Source organism: Eschrichtius robustus, chromosome 18 (assembly GCF_028021215.1).
Source record: "Eschrichtius robustus isolate mEscRob2 chromosome 18, mEscRob2.pri, whole genome shotgun sequence".
Taxonomy (NCBI): domain Eukaryota; kingdom Metazoa; phylum Chordata; class Mammalia; order Artiodactyla; family Eschrichtiidae; genus Eschrichtius; species Eschrichtius robustus.
The window spans coordinates 19,726,256-19,747,340 of NC_090841.1; the positions used below are offsets into that span (position 1 = coordinate 19,726,256).

The 21,085-nt window shown below is 34.3% G+C and overlaps 1 protein-coding gene across 4 annotated transcripts in view; it reads right to left on the reverse strand.

Moving 5' to 3' along the window:
• The window catches only part of RB1 (RB transcriptional corepressor 1), a 131,313-nt gene that overhangs the window by 77,319 nt on the left and 32,909 nt on the right, over window positions 1-21,085 (reverse strand). For all 4 annotated transcript variants that reach the window (XR_011071092.1, XM_068526980.1, XM_068526981.1 and 1 more), the window contains exons 5-12: window positions 15,459-15,497; window positions 14,378-14,445; window positions 11,906-12,016; window positions 9,379-9,521; window positions 7,123-7,200; window positions 4,682-4,791; window positions 3,654-3,731; window positions 418-505 (exon numbers count right to left, since the gene is read on the reverse strand). Coding sequence is in view for 3 of the 4 variants with exons in the window: in XM_068526980.1 (XP_068383081.1) it covers window positions 418-505; window positions 3,654-3,731; window positions 4,682-4,791; window positions 7,123-7,200; window positions 9,379-9,521; window positions 11,906-12,016; window positions 14,378-14,445; window positions 15,459-15,497 (715 nt within the window). In the remaining variant the exon portion in view is untranslated. The remainder of the gene's footprint in view (window positions 1-417; window positions 506-3,653; window positions 3,732-4,681; window positions 4,792-7,122; window positions 7,201-9,378; window positions 9,522-11,905; window positions 12,017-14,377; window positions 14,446-15,458; window positions 15,498-21,085) is intronic.

A 21,085-nucleotide genomic window follows, 5' to 3' on the forward strand; every position in this document is an offset into this window, starting at 1 on the left:
GAGCCCTGGTCTGGGAAGATCCCACATGCCGCGGAGCAGCTAGGCCCGTGAGCCACAACTACTGAGCCTGCGCGTCTGGAGCTTGTGCTCCGCAACAAGAGAGGCCGCGGCAGTGAGAGGCCCACGCACCGCGATGAAGAGTGGCCCCCGCTTGCCGCAACTAGAGAAAGCCCTCACACAGAAACGAAGACCCAACACAGCCAAAAATAAATATAAATAAATAAAAATTTAAAACAAACAAATAATACTACTAATAATATCTAATTTGGAGAGTTAAAAAAAGCAAGAAATAAGATAATAGACAACTACATGTTGGTTGGGAAATGGCTGTTTAAAAAAACACTCAGTATTTTAACTTCTAATTTCAAATTTATTTGCCAAGATATCATAATAAATAATGTTTCATATATGGCTTACATTAAAATAGGAAATCAGATTTTCTGACGGTTGATCACTTGCTGAATTTAAGATCATCATTAATTGCTGGATAGTATTCATGACAGTCCTAGAAAAAATAGGAAGAAGTGTTAAGCAATGAAGGAATAAAAAGAAAAAAATGATAAGTATCTATTTCATAAGTTACACGTATCCTCAATCTCACTGTCTCCTGTTTAAGAGGTTCTCTGAAATAAGATTTTATAAAAGCCTTAGTGTACTGCTGTTTATGAGGAATTACATTTTACTTAAATCTTTAAGAAAGCATATGTCCATCATCAGTAAGTTTATAATTAAAGAACTGATATGCTTATTTACTAATAGAACTAAATATCAACAAAACAATTGATGAAAGTAATGACATTATTTTAAGGATAAAACATAAACTGGCATCAAAATGGTAATATTTTAAGAAAACATTATTACAATTAAATATTAAATATTTTCAAATAAAGACGGTAAGATATTCAGTAACTCAAGTAGAGAACCAAGTGACTGTCCTTTACAGAGAACTTCAAGATGAAAGCATACATAATTTTAGAAGTCATCATCACTAAAACATAAAAGTAGGTCAATCTCTTAAGATCTCTTTAATTATATAATTGTGTGTGTGTGTGTGTGTGTGCACGTGTCTGTGTATGGTATACAGTAAATACTAATGTTCCAATTTTGGAGTAGCAGTTCATTGCTACTCTGTAGGCACTGTTTAATGATGCAAAAAACTGTAGAATGTTTATAGCCAAAGGGTTTTTAAATATTATTTAATAAAACATGTTCAGTGTTCTCAGTCAAGCCTCTCTAAACTGATATCTACACTTCCTCAACTTTTAAATATATTGCTTCTATGACGTGTACATGTACTTATCTACTTAAGCCACAATGACTAAAGCCATAAGTGACCAACTGCTAAAACCAAAAGATCTTTTTTATTTGTTCTGATACTTGATTTTCTTGAGGTATTTGACACTCTTAAACACTTGCTCTCTTCTGAAACTCCCTTCCTCCCTTGGCTTCTTTGGCTTCATTCTCTGGCCTCCCCAATCACACCTCTCATTCTCTTTAATCTAACTTCTATCTCGTCCTTAAATGCTAGCATTCTTTAGGGTTCAGCCCTTAGCCAACCGTTATTGCTATTATGCACTGTCACTTCAGGCAACCTCATCTGTTTTTCTGGTTCTTTTTTTTTTTTTTTTAATTTTATTTTATTTATTTTTTTATACTACAGGTTCTTATTAGTCATCCATTTTATACACATCAGTGTATACATGTCAATCCCAATCTCCCAATTCATCACACCACCCCCCCAACCCTGTTTTTCTGATTTTAACTCTCCCTGATGATTCCCAAATCTATAAGATCCTTATATCCTACTACTTACTACATTATCTTCTTCATATCCCATAAATGCCTTAAGAATAATATTCTAAATATGAATTCATCAACTATTTATCAAACCTGTTCTTGCTCTTTCATTCCAACTGCCTATCTCTTGGTTCAGATCTTCAGCATCTCTCAACTGAATTACTGCAGTAGAGCATTTTGAGATTTTGACTATGTCTATGGCAGCCGGGTCTAGGCATATGTACTTCGAAAAAAAAAAAAAAAACTCCTCAGGTTATCCTAATTTGCCTAACCACTGTGACAGACTGACAGGTCTCTCTATTTCTCACCACGCCCTCCTCAGTCCATCTCTTCACAAACTACTACCATGTAAACTTTCAGAAATCAAGTCTGGTTTCATCCTAGCCCTGCTTAACACCCAGGTATAGCAACAGGCCATATCCTGCACAAGCTAAAGTCCAAACTTCTGAGTATGGAATATAAGGCCTTTCATGATCTAGTACCCACCCTCCTCTCCTGCCATTTCATCTTCCCATTTAGTCCATCAATACAGAGCTGCTTATAGTTCCCCAGATGCATCATGTTGTTTCATACTTCCATGCCTTTGCACATGCTGCCAGTCTCCTGTGACACAAACTTACATGTTTCAAAATTCAGTTCAACTATCACTTCATAAAGTCCCTTCTGTGCCATCTCATTAACTTGTCCTATGTCTCTTACTATATTTAAAGAAAAATGTATTTTTATGTGTCTATGTAGTCATTTGAAAAAATTACTGATTGTTTTACTATGTACCAAGTATTGTCCTAGGTCCTAATGATTAAATGGTGAACAAGAAAGTCATGGTCCATGTGGTATGGACTTAAAGGCTATTGTGGGTATTGACAAAAACAAGCAAACACACAGATGAATTTATAATTACAAACTGTGATACATACTTTGAAGGAATAGAACAGGATGCTGTGAGAAAGAATAATAAAGGAAAATACTTCACAGAGAAATAAGTCTTCAAAAAAGTAGTATTTGTGCTGAACCTAAAAGAAGGGTAGTAGTTGGCAATTCATAGAAAAGAAGGAAGAGTTTCAAGAAGAAACAAAAGCAAATGTGAAGGTCACTGAGTACAAAAGAAGATTTTGGAGAGTTCAGAAAACTGGCTAGTACATAATGAGCAGGAAAACAAGACGAGGTTGGAGAGGTAAAAGAAGCTAGATCATATAAGGTATTGTAGGCACTGTTAAGGAATTTGCACTGTACTGCAATTGCAGTAGGAAGCAATCACAAACTTAACAGCAGGGTGAACATGATCTGATTTACATTTCTAGAATATTATTCTGGGGGCTCTCTGGAGAATATATTTGGTGATAGGGAGAGAGGGATAGTCATGAGAGTAGAAACAGCAAGATCAGTTAGTAGGCTACTGCAAAAAATCCAAGAGAAGGACAGAGATATCTTGGACAAGGGTGGGAAGAGTAGGAATGGGGAACAGCAGATGAACTCACATACTCAGGAGGCAGACTCCACAAGACTTGAAAACAGATTAGGTGTGGGGAGCAAGTGAGGAAAAGGACACTAAAAAATGGCTCCAATCTTTCTAGGTTATATACAGAGCAAATGGTGATACTTTTTTTTTCCTCTTTTTTATATACTGAAATGGAACACATTCTCATTCTAGGTTATATACCTTAAGGACAGACAGAACTACGTCTAATAATCATATCCTCAGCAACTAGTAACAACATGTCTGTCATACAAAGAGCACTCTATATATTTGCTGCATGTATATACAAATATATAATGAAACAAATGAATAAACCCGAAGCACTATAAAGTACTGAATAAATAATTATAATGAAAATCAAAAGTATGAAAATTCATACCGAACTGGAGTCTGTGGAAGAATCACATTTACCTCTTCATCAGGGTTACTTTTTCGTGGTGTTCTCTGCATTTCAAAACTAAATAATGATAAGCAAAGTCATTCAGACTGAAAACTTACAATTTGTGATTTATGAGTCAAAAAAGCAGTAAAGTACCTTCTGTTGACTCATAACATCATACAAAATGGTTAAGTAAATAATAGAAGTGATAGGAAATAGATGATCCAGAAGCTGCTTAAATAAATAAAATTTTATTTTTTTCATCATAATTTTTAAGTTGGGTTTCTTTCCACTAGGTTTACAACAAATGGTGTACCAATCACTAAGAATTTTTTTGAAAGTGCAAGTTAGATGTTTGTTTTCTCTAGAATGTTAGATGTTGAGGATATTAATAGCAAGATTGTTCAGTATCAAAAAATATCAAAACTCAAGTTTTTCAAACATTACGCCTTCCAAAAACTTTACTTTGACTTAAATAAAATCTGAAACATTTTGTGTTTAACTTCCAAATTTTATATATATACATATTTTTTTAGTTAATATTAAAAGATTTCATGCTAAAGACTTAAAATTAACCACACTTACAATCATTCAAAAATTTTTTACAGGCGTGTCTCATTTTACTGCACTTTGCTTTACTGTGCTTCACAGATACTGTGTTTTATTACATATTGAAGGTTTGTAAACTCTGCATTGTCATATGATGGTTATCATTTTTTAGAAATAATGTAGTTCTAAATTAAGGTATGTACACTGTTTTTGGGATATAATGCTATTGCACACTTAACAGACTATAGTACAGTGTAAACATAACTTTTACATGCACTGGGAAACCAAAAAGTTTGCGTGATTTGCTTTATTGCAGTGGCCTGGAACGGAACACACAATATCTCACAGGCGCCTGTAGTTACCGTCAACCATCCCTACTTTAGGATTCTATATGACAATTCAAGAGAATACAATTTTATATTAACTTTTTAAAAAATGAACCAGCATATCAACAAATAATAATATATCATGTATAATACCTGTCTGTAGGATCAGCCTGAAGAGTTTTATCATGATCCAGAAATAATCTTGCATCTATATCTTTGTTTTTAAGGTAAATTTCTTCATATTGTTTAGAGAGACTTTCCACCTCAAAGGCAAAAAATATTGATGATTATCCTTTTCATGTCATTACTTCTCAGTACACAGAAATACAGATTTAATTAAAGAATCTTCGTAAAAATATACACTTAATTTTACACTATACAGACTTCACATGGAATATAAATAAGGCATATCTAAAAGTGAAGTAAAGAAAATTGCAAATTTTTTTCAACTCAATTTTAAACCTATTTTATGCACATATCTCACATTTTATCTAGACAAGGATCACCAATGCTACAAAACAATACTGAGATGGAACTGTAAGATGAAAAGACATTATTATAACCACTTAATTGCTGAGATCCTCCATCCTATACATCACTCACTTTTAATCTTCTACTACACTTATCAATATAAAATAATTTTTCAAACACTGTAACAGACCTTTATTATGTATTCTGCCTATCTTTTCTAAATCCTTTGGTTCACTCTGACTCCCTTCAGTTACGTATCTTGGGCAAGAGTATAAGCTCAATTAATTAGCCCAATTAACATACTTGCACAATTTATTTCCAATCTTAGACACTTTTCCAAATGCTACAATCTATAATTCTTTTATCAGTTCTGATTCATAATTTTCTAATCATAATATAAAAACCAATGCCCAACAGAAAACCATTTAGCAGCCTTCTCCTGTGACTTTTAAAGCCAGAGTGTTTCCAACCTGAGAGAGTTAAAATTGCATCCTAAAATGAGTGGTAGGGAAAAATCCAGTTAAATGTAAACTTTTTGCTTGTTTGCATAAGTTTTTTAGGCCGAACAGCCATTCATGTTTGATTAGGCTTAATCGTCATTCCAGCCCTATGTCAGTTAGGTACTAATTATCAATCATTTATTGACTGGCAGCTATTAGTGCTATATAACGTAAAGTTTATCTTGAATTTTCTAATAATAACCCTGTAATCCTTTCAGAGGGAAAAAAATTATGAATGTCCAAGATTCTTTAGAGTTGTAAACAGCATATTTTTTGGTATATAAGTTGGTAACAGAACTCAGAAATACAACTTTTGGCCCCTGCTTGTTTCTTTAGTACCATGTCTTACCACTCACTCTACAGAACAGACCATACTATCACATATCACTGTGCCTTTAAACCTATAATTTCCAACCCCTGGAAATGCCACTTCTCATAAACCTTACTCAGCTCAGAAATCACATCACCTCCAAAGAATTTTCCGCAAAACCTATCTGGCCCACTTTGGATTAGGTAGCCCTCCTCTGAGATATCACAACACCCTGAGTACACATCTAGTAGACTCTTGTAGACTCCTGTTAATGTTCTACTTCTGTGTCCGTCTCTTCCACCAGCACCTTAATGACAATGACTGTGAGTTAAATCTCTGCATTGATGATATCTAGCACAATGCCTGGCATATATTAAGCACTCACTAAATAACTGTTGAATGAATAAGTTAGTTAATTCAAGGAAGACTAGCTACCAACTCAGGCCATAAAATCAGCAATCTAGCTCTCTGATTTCATGTCTTTTGGTCTTGGTGACTGATACTAGGTGTGTCTGAAACGCTGCTTCCTCAATGAGTACTTGTTCTTCATCATTTATTTAAGCATTCTTTTCTCCACACATTACCACATAAAGTTCTCAGTTGTTCTGTTCTCACTGAAGAGCAAGACATATGAGGAAAAATGTGAAAAGAAACAGATGGATGGATGGCACACCACTAAGGTAAAACGTTTCTACCATATAATCACAGTCATTTCAACCAAAGCTACATCCAATTAAGTAGCTTTTTAAAAATACTCCAAAGAGTGAATTCCCTGGCAGTCCAGTGGTTAGGACTTGGCTTTCACTGCCGGGGCCTGGGCTCCATCCTGGCGGAGGAACTAAGATCCTGCAAGCCACGCGTTGCGGCCAAAAAAAAAAGCCTCAAAAGAGTTGCTCCAAGTACAGTAATGCCAATGATGTTGATGGCACTAATCATGGCTCCTACGCTTAAAGAAGCATAGCAAAGCAAATTAGAATCAAATTTGATTATAGATATTTACTTTTATTTAAATATTTAATGGCATTTAGAAGTTCAAAAGCCTACATTCTGATTTTTGAAAAATTTTAGTACAAATCAACTTCTAGTGCAAATTTTTAAATGCTGCTTATTTATACATTTGAGCATAAATGGGTTCAAAAGGGGTTTTTTCTTACTATATAAAGTTGATTCACCACAATTCTACTTAGATTCTTTCCTTGAGTAAAAAATATTTAATATACAGTAAAGTGATCCTAAGAAATTTAGGCAACTATTCCTCCCTCGCTAAAGTCCCGAAACACATTAATTTTTTATTACGTTTTCTTTCAGATTACCTCTGGAAGTCCATTAGAAGCTACAATTCCAAGAGAATTCATAAAAGGTATAAAATTTTTGAAATAAACATTTTTCACCTGAAAAAGATAAAGTTACATGACCATTAAAATTTAAAAAAAGAACAATCTCTGTCACTATTAACAACAGAATGAAAGTGTTAACTGACATTTTGATCAATGAGTTACATTCAACCCAGTGTGATGCTTATTTATAATTAATTCAATTATTCACTTTTTAATTTATGTGAGGCAGATTTCAGGTCCTAAAATGGAGGTGCAGGGGGGAATTGTTAATGAAGTGGGATTTATAAGAAGAAAATCCATCGAAACCAACTTCAGTATCCCACATTTAACAAATGGTGAAAACACGGGGGGCTCAAAAATATTAAGCGACTTCACCAAAGTTACACAGCTGGGAAGTGGCAGAGCTGGAAGTGAAACCCAATCTGTCTAGCATCAAAGCCAAGACTCTTTTAACTTCTCTACACTGCCTCTGATTTCTCCCCAAAGCATATTTTTGGGCCACTTCACACACATTACCTAGCTTAGGGAATATCGAGTCAATTATTTTAGCGTAAATTTAGGAAAATGACCTGCTTTTATGAGAAGATGATTTCACATACAAATACCCAACAATTCTATTCAAAACCGAGTGAAAATGTTTTGGTCATTATGCAGTTTCACACAAAAAACCCTACATTTAACATGGATAATAAAGACCGTCCTTGGAAAACCTGGAGCTATACCCCTAACTAGTTTACACTGGCAAAGTGTTATGGAATTTTAAATAACTTACTTTTCTTCACTTAACTTCCTTTTCCAATTTGCAGTCCACATTTATTAAGGTAGAATAATTTAATATCTTCCTATTAATAAGTTCCTATCTTCTACTTCACAAAAATGCTTTAAGAATTAAGCTTCTGTAATACATATTAGTATTGTTTTCTAATTAATTCCCACTGAACTGGAATAATTATAAGGTGGGTAGTTCTATTTAACCAATTAGTGTGACTAACCAATAACTATATAACCATAAATGTAACTAACCAATAGTTATATAACTATAAATGCTACATGTAAATAATCAAGTGTCAAATTAATATGAATTACCCCCAAAGCTATTAATCACCTACACTTTACAAATCGTTATTACATTCTAAATTATAGAAGAATTATTTAAAATAAAAAGGAAAAACATGATTTATTCCTGATTTTTGAAATGCAATTTTATAAGTAGTTCTAAAATACAGAGAATTAACAACCAGGAATTAGAAAACTGCATTTATTCCTACTCATTATCTTGAGGGACTAAGCAACAGACTGGAGTAAAAAAAAATATTTCAACTACATTTGTCAGCTTATTAGCAAAGATAATTTGTTATTCTAGAAAAGTAAATATATTACATGTGTAAAGTTGATACAGCTATATGTCTATATCTACATATTTGTTAAAATTAACAAAAGCCACAGTGCTAAAACCCAGATATCTTGATAAATCATTCCAACACTTCTTAAACTAGATTTTGAGATCATACCCCCAATTCCTTCCCAGAGTTGACAGAGCAATTTCAAAGATGCAACATTTCACATAGCTATCTAGTGGTAGTGAATTGTGGACAATATAACAGTCTATGAGAGAAAGAGCACGGCACAGTGAAAGAAGCACTGGTAGCAGATGGTCCAAAGCATAGACTCTGTTAGTAATCAGCTATCAGTCTCTAGAAGCTTGTTTATTCATTAGTAAAAGGAGGCCAAGTACATTACTTGTAAGAGTCCTTCCAATTCTAACATTCCAGATTTTATTAACAAGATAAGCAATTCCTGGGTGTTCATGTATCCTCTACCAGTCATTAACATCTGGTGTGATATTTAGAAAAAGAGTAACTATAGAAGGCTAAACAGAAATTTAATGTTGGTATCACTTAGCACTAAACCAAAACACTAGGGTTTTCTGAGCAGGATACTTGAAAACATTAGGAGTATCAGTAACCACAGAGGAATCAAAGAACAAATACATTTGAAAACTATTGCCTTAATCATGTACATTTCAATGATTCCAGAGTGAGGGAGCTATTCTCTTTAAAATCAAAGTAACTGAATATGAAAATTAAACTTCTTATAAATATTTTGCTACTGCAAAAGAGTTGGCACTAATTACAAAAAGCAAGCTCATCATAAAAGAATTATATACTGTTAGGAAGAACTTACATCTAAATCTACTTTAACTATTTTAAAGAAATCATGAAGTTAAATTACCTCATCTATATTACATTCATGTTCTTTACAGAGAACTTCAATAATTCTTGTATCATTTTCTAGTTGTTTTGCTATCCGTGCACTCCTGTTCTGACCTCGCCTTGGTGTTCGAGGCGAACCATTAATAGGTATTACAGCTGTTTCTGTAAAAATGGTAAATTAGATAAGAACAATTGCACATTCCACTTATAAAATAATGAAGTATTCTAATTATAACTCGGAAGGTCAGAAATAATCTTGGTAACATTCTGCTACTTTTATTATTAGGCTTCATTAAAAAGCTAACAGTTTAATCTATTTATTAAATATCTACTGTAAATTATATACTGGTAATAGTTGTTGCCATCCCTATTCTCTTCTGCCCCAAACTAGCCCAAAAAAGAAATTTAAAACCCCACAGACACATAGGAAAAATGCAAGGGAAATAGCCAACTTATAAACTAATATTAAGTGTATCCTACTAGTCTGCAAGGGGAAAAAATGTTTTCTATCTTAAAAGAGTCTTAAAAATAATAAGCATGTATTTATGGATTCAATTTGTAAATACAGGATAAAAAATAAATTTTTTAAAGTTTTAGCAAATAAATTATGATGCTTTTAAAAAATTAAGCGTACAAATATACTCATGTGACACTAAATTGTAATTTAAAAAAAAAATTCCCTGGATTATTTTGAGCATTTTCAATTCAAACTGAATGTGAATTCAGCTATTAAAGAGATTACAGATGACTAAGTATAAAAAGTATTAACTGCCTCTAGGCCCAACAAACAACTTACAAGAAACTGACAGGATAGAGGAACATGTTAAGACTATACCATAGGATGCAATCACTAAAAATTAAACCATGGAAAACTCAACAGAACAAGACCACCTGATTATTTAATAAATAAATTACAAGAAAAAGAGAGAAAGATAGATGGAGGAAGAACTTTTTAAGTCTTAAAAGCATACCAACCAATCACAAAGTAGAGATCTTATTTAGATTCTGATTTAGTCAACATGTAAAATTTTTTTTAATTACTTTTATAAAACAATTGAAAATATGGACACTTACTAGATATTTGGTGAAATTAAAGAATCACTATTAATTGATTTTTAGGTGTGAGAATGGTACTGTCATTATGCTTTTTTAAAAGACTTTATCTTTCAGAGATACATACTGAAATTTATAGGGATGAAATGGTATGCAAAAGTGTGCTTCAAAATAATATAGCTGGTAGAATTGAGCAGCAGATAGGACTATGGGTTGACCATAAGTTATGCATTGAGGGCAGGTGATAGGTACATGGAGGCTTATTATACGACTTTCTTCTCTTATGCTCACTGAAATTCTTCATAATAAAAAGCTAATTACAAGTTTACCATAGCCAGTTAATTCAACATCTTACCCTGCTTTCTCTTTAACATGGCACTTACAGAATTAAATGTACATTTGAATTATCCAAAAGAACAAAAGTTGTCAACCTAAAGTTATATATCAACTTATTAAAGTTATAACATTTTTAAAAAGTGAGGAAAAGGCATATAAAGGAAATTTTTAAAGATTCAGAAATTTTTAAAATATATTGTTTTCTATTTTTTCCCCTCTGTTTTGCATGTGGTTTCTGCTAAATGACCTGCCTTTTCTGTCAAGCCATGTTCAACATCTTTTCAAAATTCTGTTTCATTTTTCCAGGAAGTTATTGTTCACGAAGATTAATTAGGCTTCAGCTTTTCAGCCACTTCAACACTTTGAGACTTCCATGTTTTGCTCTTTCCCCTATTATTTTTAGTATTACTAATACTGTCAACATTTTAGGAGCAAGGAATCAGCTAAGCCTTAGTTAAGTTTACATTTCTCTATAGTGTATTAAGTGATTTTAAATCCTACTCTGCATGCCACCAAAGGGAGCAATTCCATTCTAAGAGGAATATACTTGTCTTTGCTTAATGCTATCTAATTATTTCAGCAATAGCTATTATTTAGATACACCTCCCATCTCATCACCCACTGAAGTGGATCAATTACAGTTCATACGCAAAAAAAAAAAAAAAAAATCAGTCACATAATCATTATAGCTTCCAATAATAAAAATTTAGTTAATCCGTTCCTATAGAACGGGCTACTCTTCCCTGTGCAGTCTCATTCATATCTATGCCTCGCCTCTTGATTTTCTCTTTACTGGGAGTGCAGTCTCCCAACTTACCACAACACTCAAACCCTAACTACTCCTTCAACACTCAGTTCAAATGCCACCACTTTTTTATGATCTTCCTTGGTCTTTCCCAGCTTGGAAAACTCTCTCATCTCCTCAACTCCCCTAGTATTTGCTATATTTTGGCCCAGACTATTTTCAACCATATACTCTAATTACTTGCTTACTTATCTCTCCTTCTATATCTTATACTACTCAAGGGCAGAATCCATGTCTGATTTCTTTTTTATTATTCCCTTGGCTCTAGAACCATGTTTTGGATCTAGTGTAAGTCCATAAACAACTGTTGAATGATGAAGTAGGAGGGGCATAAATTACTTAAAATACTTACTATATGGTTCTTTGAGTAATGCAGGAGGTGAGAGTTTGATAAAATAGTCAAGGACACACAGCATTAACTGAAATGAGATCACCAGATCATCTTCCATTTGTAAAACTTGCCCTGAAAACAAAGAAGGTCCACATCTTAAGGTAGAGATTGAGGTCTTTAAGTCAGGGAAAATTGTGGGTATGGCTGTATCCATATACTCATTTATGCAACAATCACTAGAAGCATGTTAAAGATCTTTTTTTTTTTTTTTTGCAATAATTCAGTCAGATTTGCAATATATAAAAATATATAAAGTTATAAAATTATAAATGGGGACTTCCTGGTGGCACAGTGGTTAAGAATTCGCCTGCCAATGCAGGGGACACGGGTTCGAGCCCTGGTCTGGGAAGATCCCATATGCCGTGGAGCAACTAAGCCCATGCACCACAACTACAGAGCCTGTGCTCTAGAGCCCGTGAGCCACAACTACTGAGCCCGCCTGCCACAACTACTGAAGCCCATGTGCCTAGAGCCTGTGCTCCACAACAAGAGAAGCCACTGCAATGAGAAGCCAGCGCACCGCAACGAAAAGTAGTCCTCGCTCACTGCAACTAGAGAAAGCCCACACAACAAAGACCCAATGCAGCCAAAAATAAACAAATAAAATAAATAAATTTACTAAAAAAATTATAAATGAAGTATAAGTCTACCATGAGAATTTTACATTTAGGTATTATTATAATAATTCAGTCCCTATGTCTAAATTTATTTTGATTTTTCCTTCTTTAAACTCACTTCCAGTTTTGGTAAGAGTTATAAAATTTATTACCTCTGAAAATCATTCTGAAGAATGATACACGTTAGTCTTCAGTTCTATTTATTTATGAAACCTCATATATTTTCAATTTCAACCCATTCCAAAATATTAAGAAATAACCAAAGCCATTAAGAAATAATAAAAATAGTACATAATTATAAAGTCATCTATAAAGCAATTATTTAGCACAAAATCCTAAAAGTTTATATAATAAATATACAACTAAAGAGCTGTATATTTATTATAAAGAGCTGTATATAAGGAAATTAATGCATATAATAAACACCTAAGAAAAAAACAGTGTAGCTACACAAAATATACAAATCATATAGCTATGACGTATTTGCTTATGGCTCTATGTTGTGCAGTATTTTTAAAAGAGAAGTTTAATTTGATTCATTTTCTATCTTATTGGTATCTGACTGCTAAACCACTAATAATCCCAATACTGAAGGTACAGAAACTTTCTGGTTAATGTATTAAATCTCAAATTTTTAAAAAAGGAATTCTTCAAATATTCAAGGAAGAAAATGAGGGGGGGGTGGAAATTAAGCTAGTCTCAGATTTCCCAACAGCAATGTTCAATTCCAGAAAATAGTGTCCTGAGGAAAAAAAAACACGATACAAGAACAGAATACTCAACCAAGTTGTCCTTCAAGTCTAAAGACTACGGACATGGTTCATAAACATGTCAAACATAGAAAACATAGCGCCAAAAAGGCTTTTTTGAAAAACTCCGTCACGGTAAAATCTAGTCAGCTAAGGACAGACCAAAATAAAGAACTCAGAAATGGAGAAGCTATGATGATACAGGAGTGACAATAAGCTTAGAATCCGTTTTAAATGCATAAATGAGACAAAACAACGGTGATAATTATAATTACAGAACAGAATGTAAATATTATAATCTTTGGTAATGTAATGATAACAAAAAATAAGCAAATCTGAAAGTAGGGAATAGGGAGGTGACAGGAAGAGTGAGAATTCTTTCTCTTCAGAGCAGAGTAATATATATTGCTTTAACTCAAAACACAAAGTTAAATAAAGATTCTAACCTCTTAATGTTTTCATAATCTTAGAGTAATATTTTAAGAAATAATACTGATTAAGTGACAAAACATATAAATTTAAGCAATTCCTTCCATTTCTCTTATTTTCTTCTATAAAATTTGAGTAAAATTAATTTTTATATTTTAAACATAGCACAATAATATGATATTATTTTTAGAAACTTATATATATGTTTGTGAGTGCACTCATCCACCCACCTTTTTTAATCAGAATGTTATTCCAGATACATTTCTGTGCATACAACCACATAATTTTAATGATTATTTCTAGGTGGGTTTTGGGTAATTTTTCTACATTTTTCTTTCTGCTTTGCTGTATTATTTGCATTCTTTATCATGAATATATATCACTTTTATAAAAACAGTAACATTATTCTTAAAAATAGGAAAGAATGAAAAATATTAGAAAAAGAAATGAAATGAGACATTTTCAAGCTTGCCTCCAGTATCAGAATTACAAGAACTTGCAAACAGTTAAAAAGTCACACAAAGAACTAGGGGGAAGGAGGAACAATATTAAATAGAATTAAAATTTTGAGCTTACTCGAAAGAATTATCAATTATTACATTTGAAACATTAGTATGTAACAAACATAATGACTTTACCTTTAGCTAGTAAAAATGTGAGCCAAGAAACTTTTAGCGCCAACATAGAATTTATTTCCGTAGATATCCTAGTAAACAAATAGAAAGAAGAAAAAAAAAAACTCACACTGTTTTCCAACTACACCTTTTTTTTTCATTTTTTACAATTATAGACCAGAGTTGATCGCATAATAGAATACAGTCCATCTTAAATGCACAATTTACACATGAATTCAATTTGTCTCAATTCAGTTAGTGTTTTCACCATGTTATTTATATCTTCCCTGAGTAGTATACATTTTTTAAAGAAAATATTGAATATCTTCTACTGTAATCTAAAAATATGCACAGAAAGTGGTATAATATGACATACATGGTTTCCAATTAATGCTTTTCTGCTCTCTTTTCTAATTAAAATCAATTTTCTGTAAGCAGAAAAACAGAGGTTTGGGTGACTCTACCAAATTAACACTATGCCTTCATAAACATTAAGTTATTCACTTGTTGGAATTAACAAGTGGAATTAATAGAGTTAATTAATAGAGTCATTAATACACAATTTCCCTTTGTATCAATCATCTACAGCATTATTACTTCAATGGGGCAGAAAATCTCACATACTACTCGTTCTGTTTCCGAAGAAAAACTCTAGAGCTCTTACAATGGTATATACTGTTGGAACATGTATCATACATTTAAAAAGACTATTTGGAAATTTTAATATAGACGTTCATGTTTATTCTTACTCAAAAGTTATGCTCTTGAGTCTTAGTTAATAAAATGCCTATAACATACTCTGAAAAAAGATTTTGTCAATGAATTGGCATTTTTCCCAGAGCTGGTAAAATGTTGCTCTGAATTAACTTCAACCTTATTAGTTCTCCCTTGTAGTAAAAGGCATGTATTTCATACCACTTTCTTTGTGAAAAGATAAATAAGCCGTATAGGGCTTAAATCTATGAGCTTAATTTATGAAGTAGCATAGAACAGTCAATCAAACTAACCCTGAAACTATCAACGTGTTTGGGATTATTCCACAAAAATCTCTAAAAAAAAAAAAAAAACCCCAAAAGTGAAAACTAACATGCTCTGAGGTACTTACGAACTGCTGGGTTGTGACAAATATATAAGTTCACAGGTCCTGAAAGGAAGAAATAATTATGTTAACATTATGGCTTTTTTTAAAACTTACTTTTAAATTTTTTTCATAATTTAGAAATCAGTTTTATCATGCTTTATTCATCTTATTTTAAGAAGGATAAATTTTTTCTCAAGTACAGCATTATAAAACAAAGTTAAAGTAGATGTTTCCAATTTATGACATTTCACACATCACTGTAATATCTAATTACAAAAAGACTGGATTCAATATGTGCATTTCTAACTTGGAATACATTCTGTAATTGAATCTTGATCTGGTTAGAATCTCAGATCAGGTCATAAAAGCTTATTTAACTAAAAGTGTCACTGAAATAACACAACTGAAAAGTACTACAGTAAGTCCCCTATACACGAACCTTCAAGTTGCAAACATTCAAAGATGTGAACGTGCGTTCACATGTCCAATCGTGTAAGTTAGTTCACGTGTCTGGCGTACACTGTCACCTGTGTGCATCCTCTACAAGTGGTTGTGCTTTGTGTACTTTACTGTACAGTACTGTATAGAGTACAGTAGTACAGTATCTTTACTTCAAGGCCAGGATGTCTGGAAGCAAGCGTAAAAGTAGCAGTGACGTAGCTGGTACTACTGTACTTTTCAAGGTACTGTACTGTAAGATTAAAAATGTTTTCTTTATTTTTTTGTGTTTATTTTTTATGTATTATTTGTGTGAAAAGTATTATAAACCTTTTACAGTACAGTACTATGTAGCCAGTTGTGTTAGTTGGGTACCTAGGTTAACTTTGCTGGACTTCACGAACAAATTGGACTTACGAATGTGCCCTCGGAATGGAACTCATTCATATGTAGGGGACTTACTGTATAAAACCTACCTATTTAGGACAATGACTTCTGGAATGGTGGAGTAAGGTTCTCTGCAGACCTGTTTCCTAATATAATAACTACAATTGGTAAAACTATTTTTAGAAAACCATTTAAAGTCTCTGGAAATTTTCCTAAGGGCATACAACAAAAAAAAGGAAATATTTCTTCAAGAAAATCTACTAAATCTTGGTAAGAACAATGACAGTCTGTAGAATTCAAAGCAAAACTCATTTCCTCCTCCTCTCCAACTCAGCATAACAGAGCTCTACCCCTGGCAGGTGTAGCCAAGACACAGGGCTCTTCTCTCTCCAGCTCCCAGCCTAGAACTATCTCTCTGGGAAGAGTAGGCTACCAGCATTTCTCATCGCCCCCAGATCTGTGTTGCAGAAAGTCTATCCCAAGCAAGAGGAGCTGAGAGGTCTGGGGCTCCTGTCCTCCGCTTAGCCCCCACTCACAGGGTAAAGTTTTACTCCAGGCACAGAGCACATCAAAAATACTGACTTCTCTTGCTGAGCAGCTCATAGGACAGAGGTTCCAGCCAAGAAAGGCAATCTGGGAAGACCAGGGGCTATCGCCTCTTCTCAGTGCCCTACTCTTAAAACAGAGATATCACTCCAAGAAAAGAGACCACTGTCCTCATCCTGACCTCCCAAGCAGTGGCACAGAAGTGGTGCCTAGGGGAGAGGCAGGCCCTAAGAACATACAGCCTTGAGCTCTCCCCAAGGGAATTCATTTGGAATGGAGTGCGGGGATGTTCAAGAATAAGAGAACTGTTGAAAGCAATACAGACTTTGGTGGAAGCACGTAAGAGAAAGCCAACAGATCTTATGAGAGCAAAAAGCTAAATCCTAGGGGCTTCCCTGGTGGCGCAGTGGTTGAGAATCTGCCTGCCAATGCAGGGGACACGGGTTCGAGCCCTGGTCTGGGAAGATCCCACATGCCGCGGAGCAACTAGGCCCGTGCGCCACAACTACTGAGCCTGCGCGTCTGGAGCCTGTGCTCCGCAACAAGAGAGGCCGCGATAGTGAGAGGCCCACGCACCGCGATGAAGAGTGGCCCCCACTCGCCGCAACTAGAGAAAGCCCTCACACAGAAACGAAGACCCAACACAGCCAAAAATAAATAAATAAATAAATAAATTAAAAAAAAAAAAAAAAAAGCTAAATCCTAGATCATCTAGGAGAGAACCAGGGAAAGAAACAGCTAAGAATAGCTCTCCTAGTATCAAAATAAGCCTCAAGGCTAGCCTCAAATACTACTCCTGCAGAGGGAGCCAAATTTAATCGGATTAGACTGTAAAGCAATTTGTGACCCAGGGCATTGTCAAAAACAATAAAGCAGGACTTCCCTGGTGGTGCAGTGGTTAAGAATCCACCTGCCAATGCAGGCGACATGGGTTTGAGCCCTGGTCCTGTTAGATCCCACGTGCCACAGAGCAACTAAGCCTGTGCGCCACCACTACGGAGCCTGTGCTCTAGAGCCTGCGAGCCACGACTACGGAAGCCCGCGCACCTAGAGCCTGTGCTCCGCAACAAGAGAAGCCACCGCAATGAGAAGCCTAGGCACTGCAGCGAAGAGTAGACCCCACTCGCCGCAACTAGAGAAAAGCCCGCATGCAGCCACGAAGACCCAAGGCAGCCAAAAATAAATAAATACATTTATAAAAAAAAAAACAATAAAGCAATCAGTCGGCAATTAGTGAGAGGTAGCAACTAGGTGTGATATCAACAGAGGCAGTTAGCTTAAGAACAGGGAAAAGATAGTCAAAGAGAACCCAGCTAAAACCACTGTCAGCTCAGAGTGACTATGTACCTGTCCAAGGCTACACTAAGGAGCAAGATCAGAGGCTACACACTGTGGGAGAAAAAGACTTCATTGAGATAGTACAGCTAAGCCACTAAACAAATAACAAAGACAAAACAACAGCAGCAAGCCCCACGAGAGAAAAGAATCAGCTCCCAGAGTTACTAAAATGTTATCAAAAATGTCCGGTTTTCAAAAATAAATATGAAATATGCAAAGAAGCAGGAAAGTGTGACCTCTACATAGGGAAAAAAGCAGACAACAGAAATTGTATTTAAGAGAACCAAAGTGTCAGACTTAACAAAGACTTCGAAACAGCTATTATAAATATGTTCACAGAACTAACGGAAATCATGCTTAAAGAAGAAAAAAAGGTATGCTGACAATGTCTCAACCAACAGAGGGTTATCAGTAAAAAGACAGAAATTACTTCAAAAGAACCAAATGGCAATTTGAGTTGAAAAGTATAGTAACCAAAATAAAAAATTGACTAGAGGGACTCAAAAGTAGATCTGAGCTGGCAGAAAAAAAGAAGCACTAAACTTGAAGACAGATCAAAAGAGATTATGTGGTTTGCAGAACAAAGAGATAAAAGAAGAAGAAAAATGAAGAGGCTCACAGAAGAGGCTCACCAAAAAATATATTGGTGTATTTTTTGGACACCAAAAGATACACCAATATATGTGTAATGGGAGTACCAGAAAAGAATGGGGAGAAAGAGAAAAAAAAATTTTTGTAAATAATGGCTGAAAACTCCCAAGTCTACACATCCAAGAAACAGAACAAACTCCAAGTTGAATAAATGTAAAGAGATTCACACCTAGATATATCATAGGATAAATGTTGAAAGACAAAGAGAAAATCCTGAAAGCAGCAAGAGAAAAATGATCCATCATATACAAGGGAACCCAATAACATTAACAGGTGACTTCTCAACAGAAGCAATGAAGATCAGAAGGCAGTGGGGATCACATACTCAAAGAAAGAAAAAAAATGTCAACTAAGACTCATATATACAACAAAACTACCTTTCACAAGTGATGGTGAAATAGATAGTCTCAAACAAAAACAGAGAATGTGCAAACTCATCTTATAAAAAAATAGTAAAAGAAGTTCACGCTGAAAACAAATGACCCAAGACAGTAATTCACATCCACATGAATAAACAAAGAGCACTGGTAAAGGTAATTATGTTATTATGAAAGATGGTATAATTACATATTTCTTCTCCTAATTGATATAAAATACAACTGCATAACACAATATGTATATATTGTATTCTTGGGCCTCTAACATATGAAATGTAATGTGTTTGACAACAGCAGCACAAAGAGGTGGGTAGGATCAAAGCTGTATTGGAGTAAACACATGACACAAGATGATAAATCAAATCCATGGAAACAAATGAAGAGGAGATGAAATGATATATAATAAAGTTAATATAACAAACTCTATAAATATACACTTGCTCTCCTTTATACTGTCAACTACTTTAAAAGACATACAACCCAAATGACTATAAGTAGATGAATGGATAAATAAAATGTGGTATAGCCATACAATGAAATATTATTCCATAATAAATAGTAATGAAGTATTGAAACATGCTACAACATGGATGAACCATGAAAACATGCTAAGCGAAAGAAGCCAGTCACAAAAAATATGTAGATCAAAAATTTACACAGAGAAAACTACTATCTTATATAAAAAAAAAAGCAGATGGTAATCAAGAGGGAATTTTTATAATTATAGAAAATATGTTTAATGTCAGATGCATTGTTTTATATCATTTTGTAATTTAATGTAACTCAGAATAGAATGTTATCATACAGTAAAGATAATGACATGCAATATAAATCTATGCTGTCTAATACATTAACCACAAGCTCCTATGGCTACTGAACACCTGAAATGTTTTTGGCTAGTACAAATGAAGTTATGCTGTAAATGTAAATTACACACCAAAATATTAAAAAAAATACTTAGTATGAGAAAAAGAATGTAAAACTTCTCTATTGGTTTCATGTTTTCCTGTTGAAATATAATTTACCTAACACAAAATTCATCATTTTAAAGTGTATAAATTCAGTAGTTTTTAGTATATTCACTTTGTTATGTAATCATCACCATTATCTAAAATTTCCATCACCCCAAAAAGAAACCCCACATCTTTTAACAGATACGCCTCATTCCCTTCACTTCCCATTCCCTAGCAATCACTAACCTATCTTCCACCTCATGGATATGCCTGTTCTGGACATATCATATAATGAAATATGTGGCATTTTGTGTCTGGTATCTTTCACTTAGCTTAATGTTTTCAAGGTTCATCCATATTGTAGCATGTAGCAGAACTCTATTCCCTTTTATGGCTGAACAATATTCTACCATATGGATAGATCACATTTTGCTTATCCATTCATCAGCTGATGGACATTCAGGGTGTTTCCACTTTTTGGCTATTATAAATAATGCTGCCATGAACATCTGTATACAAATTTATGTGTTGAAATTTGATATTTTGGGATATATGAGTTAAATACAATGTTAAAATTAATTTCACTTGTTTCTTTTTACTTGTCACGCAACTACTAGAATATTTAAAATATATGGCTTGGGCTTCCCTGGTGGCGCAGTGGTTAAGAATCTGCCTGCCAATGCAGGGGACACAGGTTCGAGCCCTGGTCTGGGAAGACCCCACATGCCGCGGAGCAACTAAGCCCATGTGCCACAACTACTGAGCCTGCACTCTAGAGCCCGCGAGCCACAACTACTGAAGCCCACGTGCCTAGAGCCCGTGCTCCGCAACAAGAGAAGCCACCGCAATGAGAAGCGCGCGCACCACAACTAAGAGTAGCCCCCGCTCGCTGCAACTAGAGAAAGTCCATGTGCAGCAACGAAGACCCAACAGAGCCAAAAATAATAAATAAATAAATATA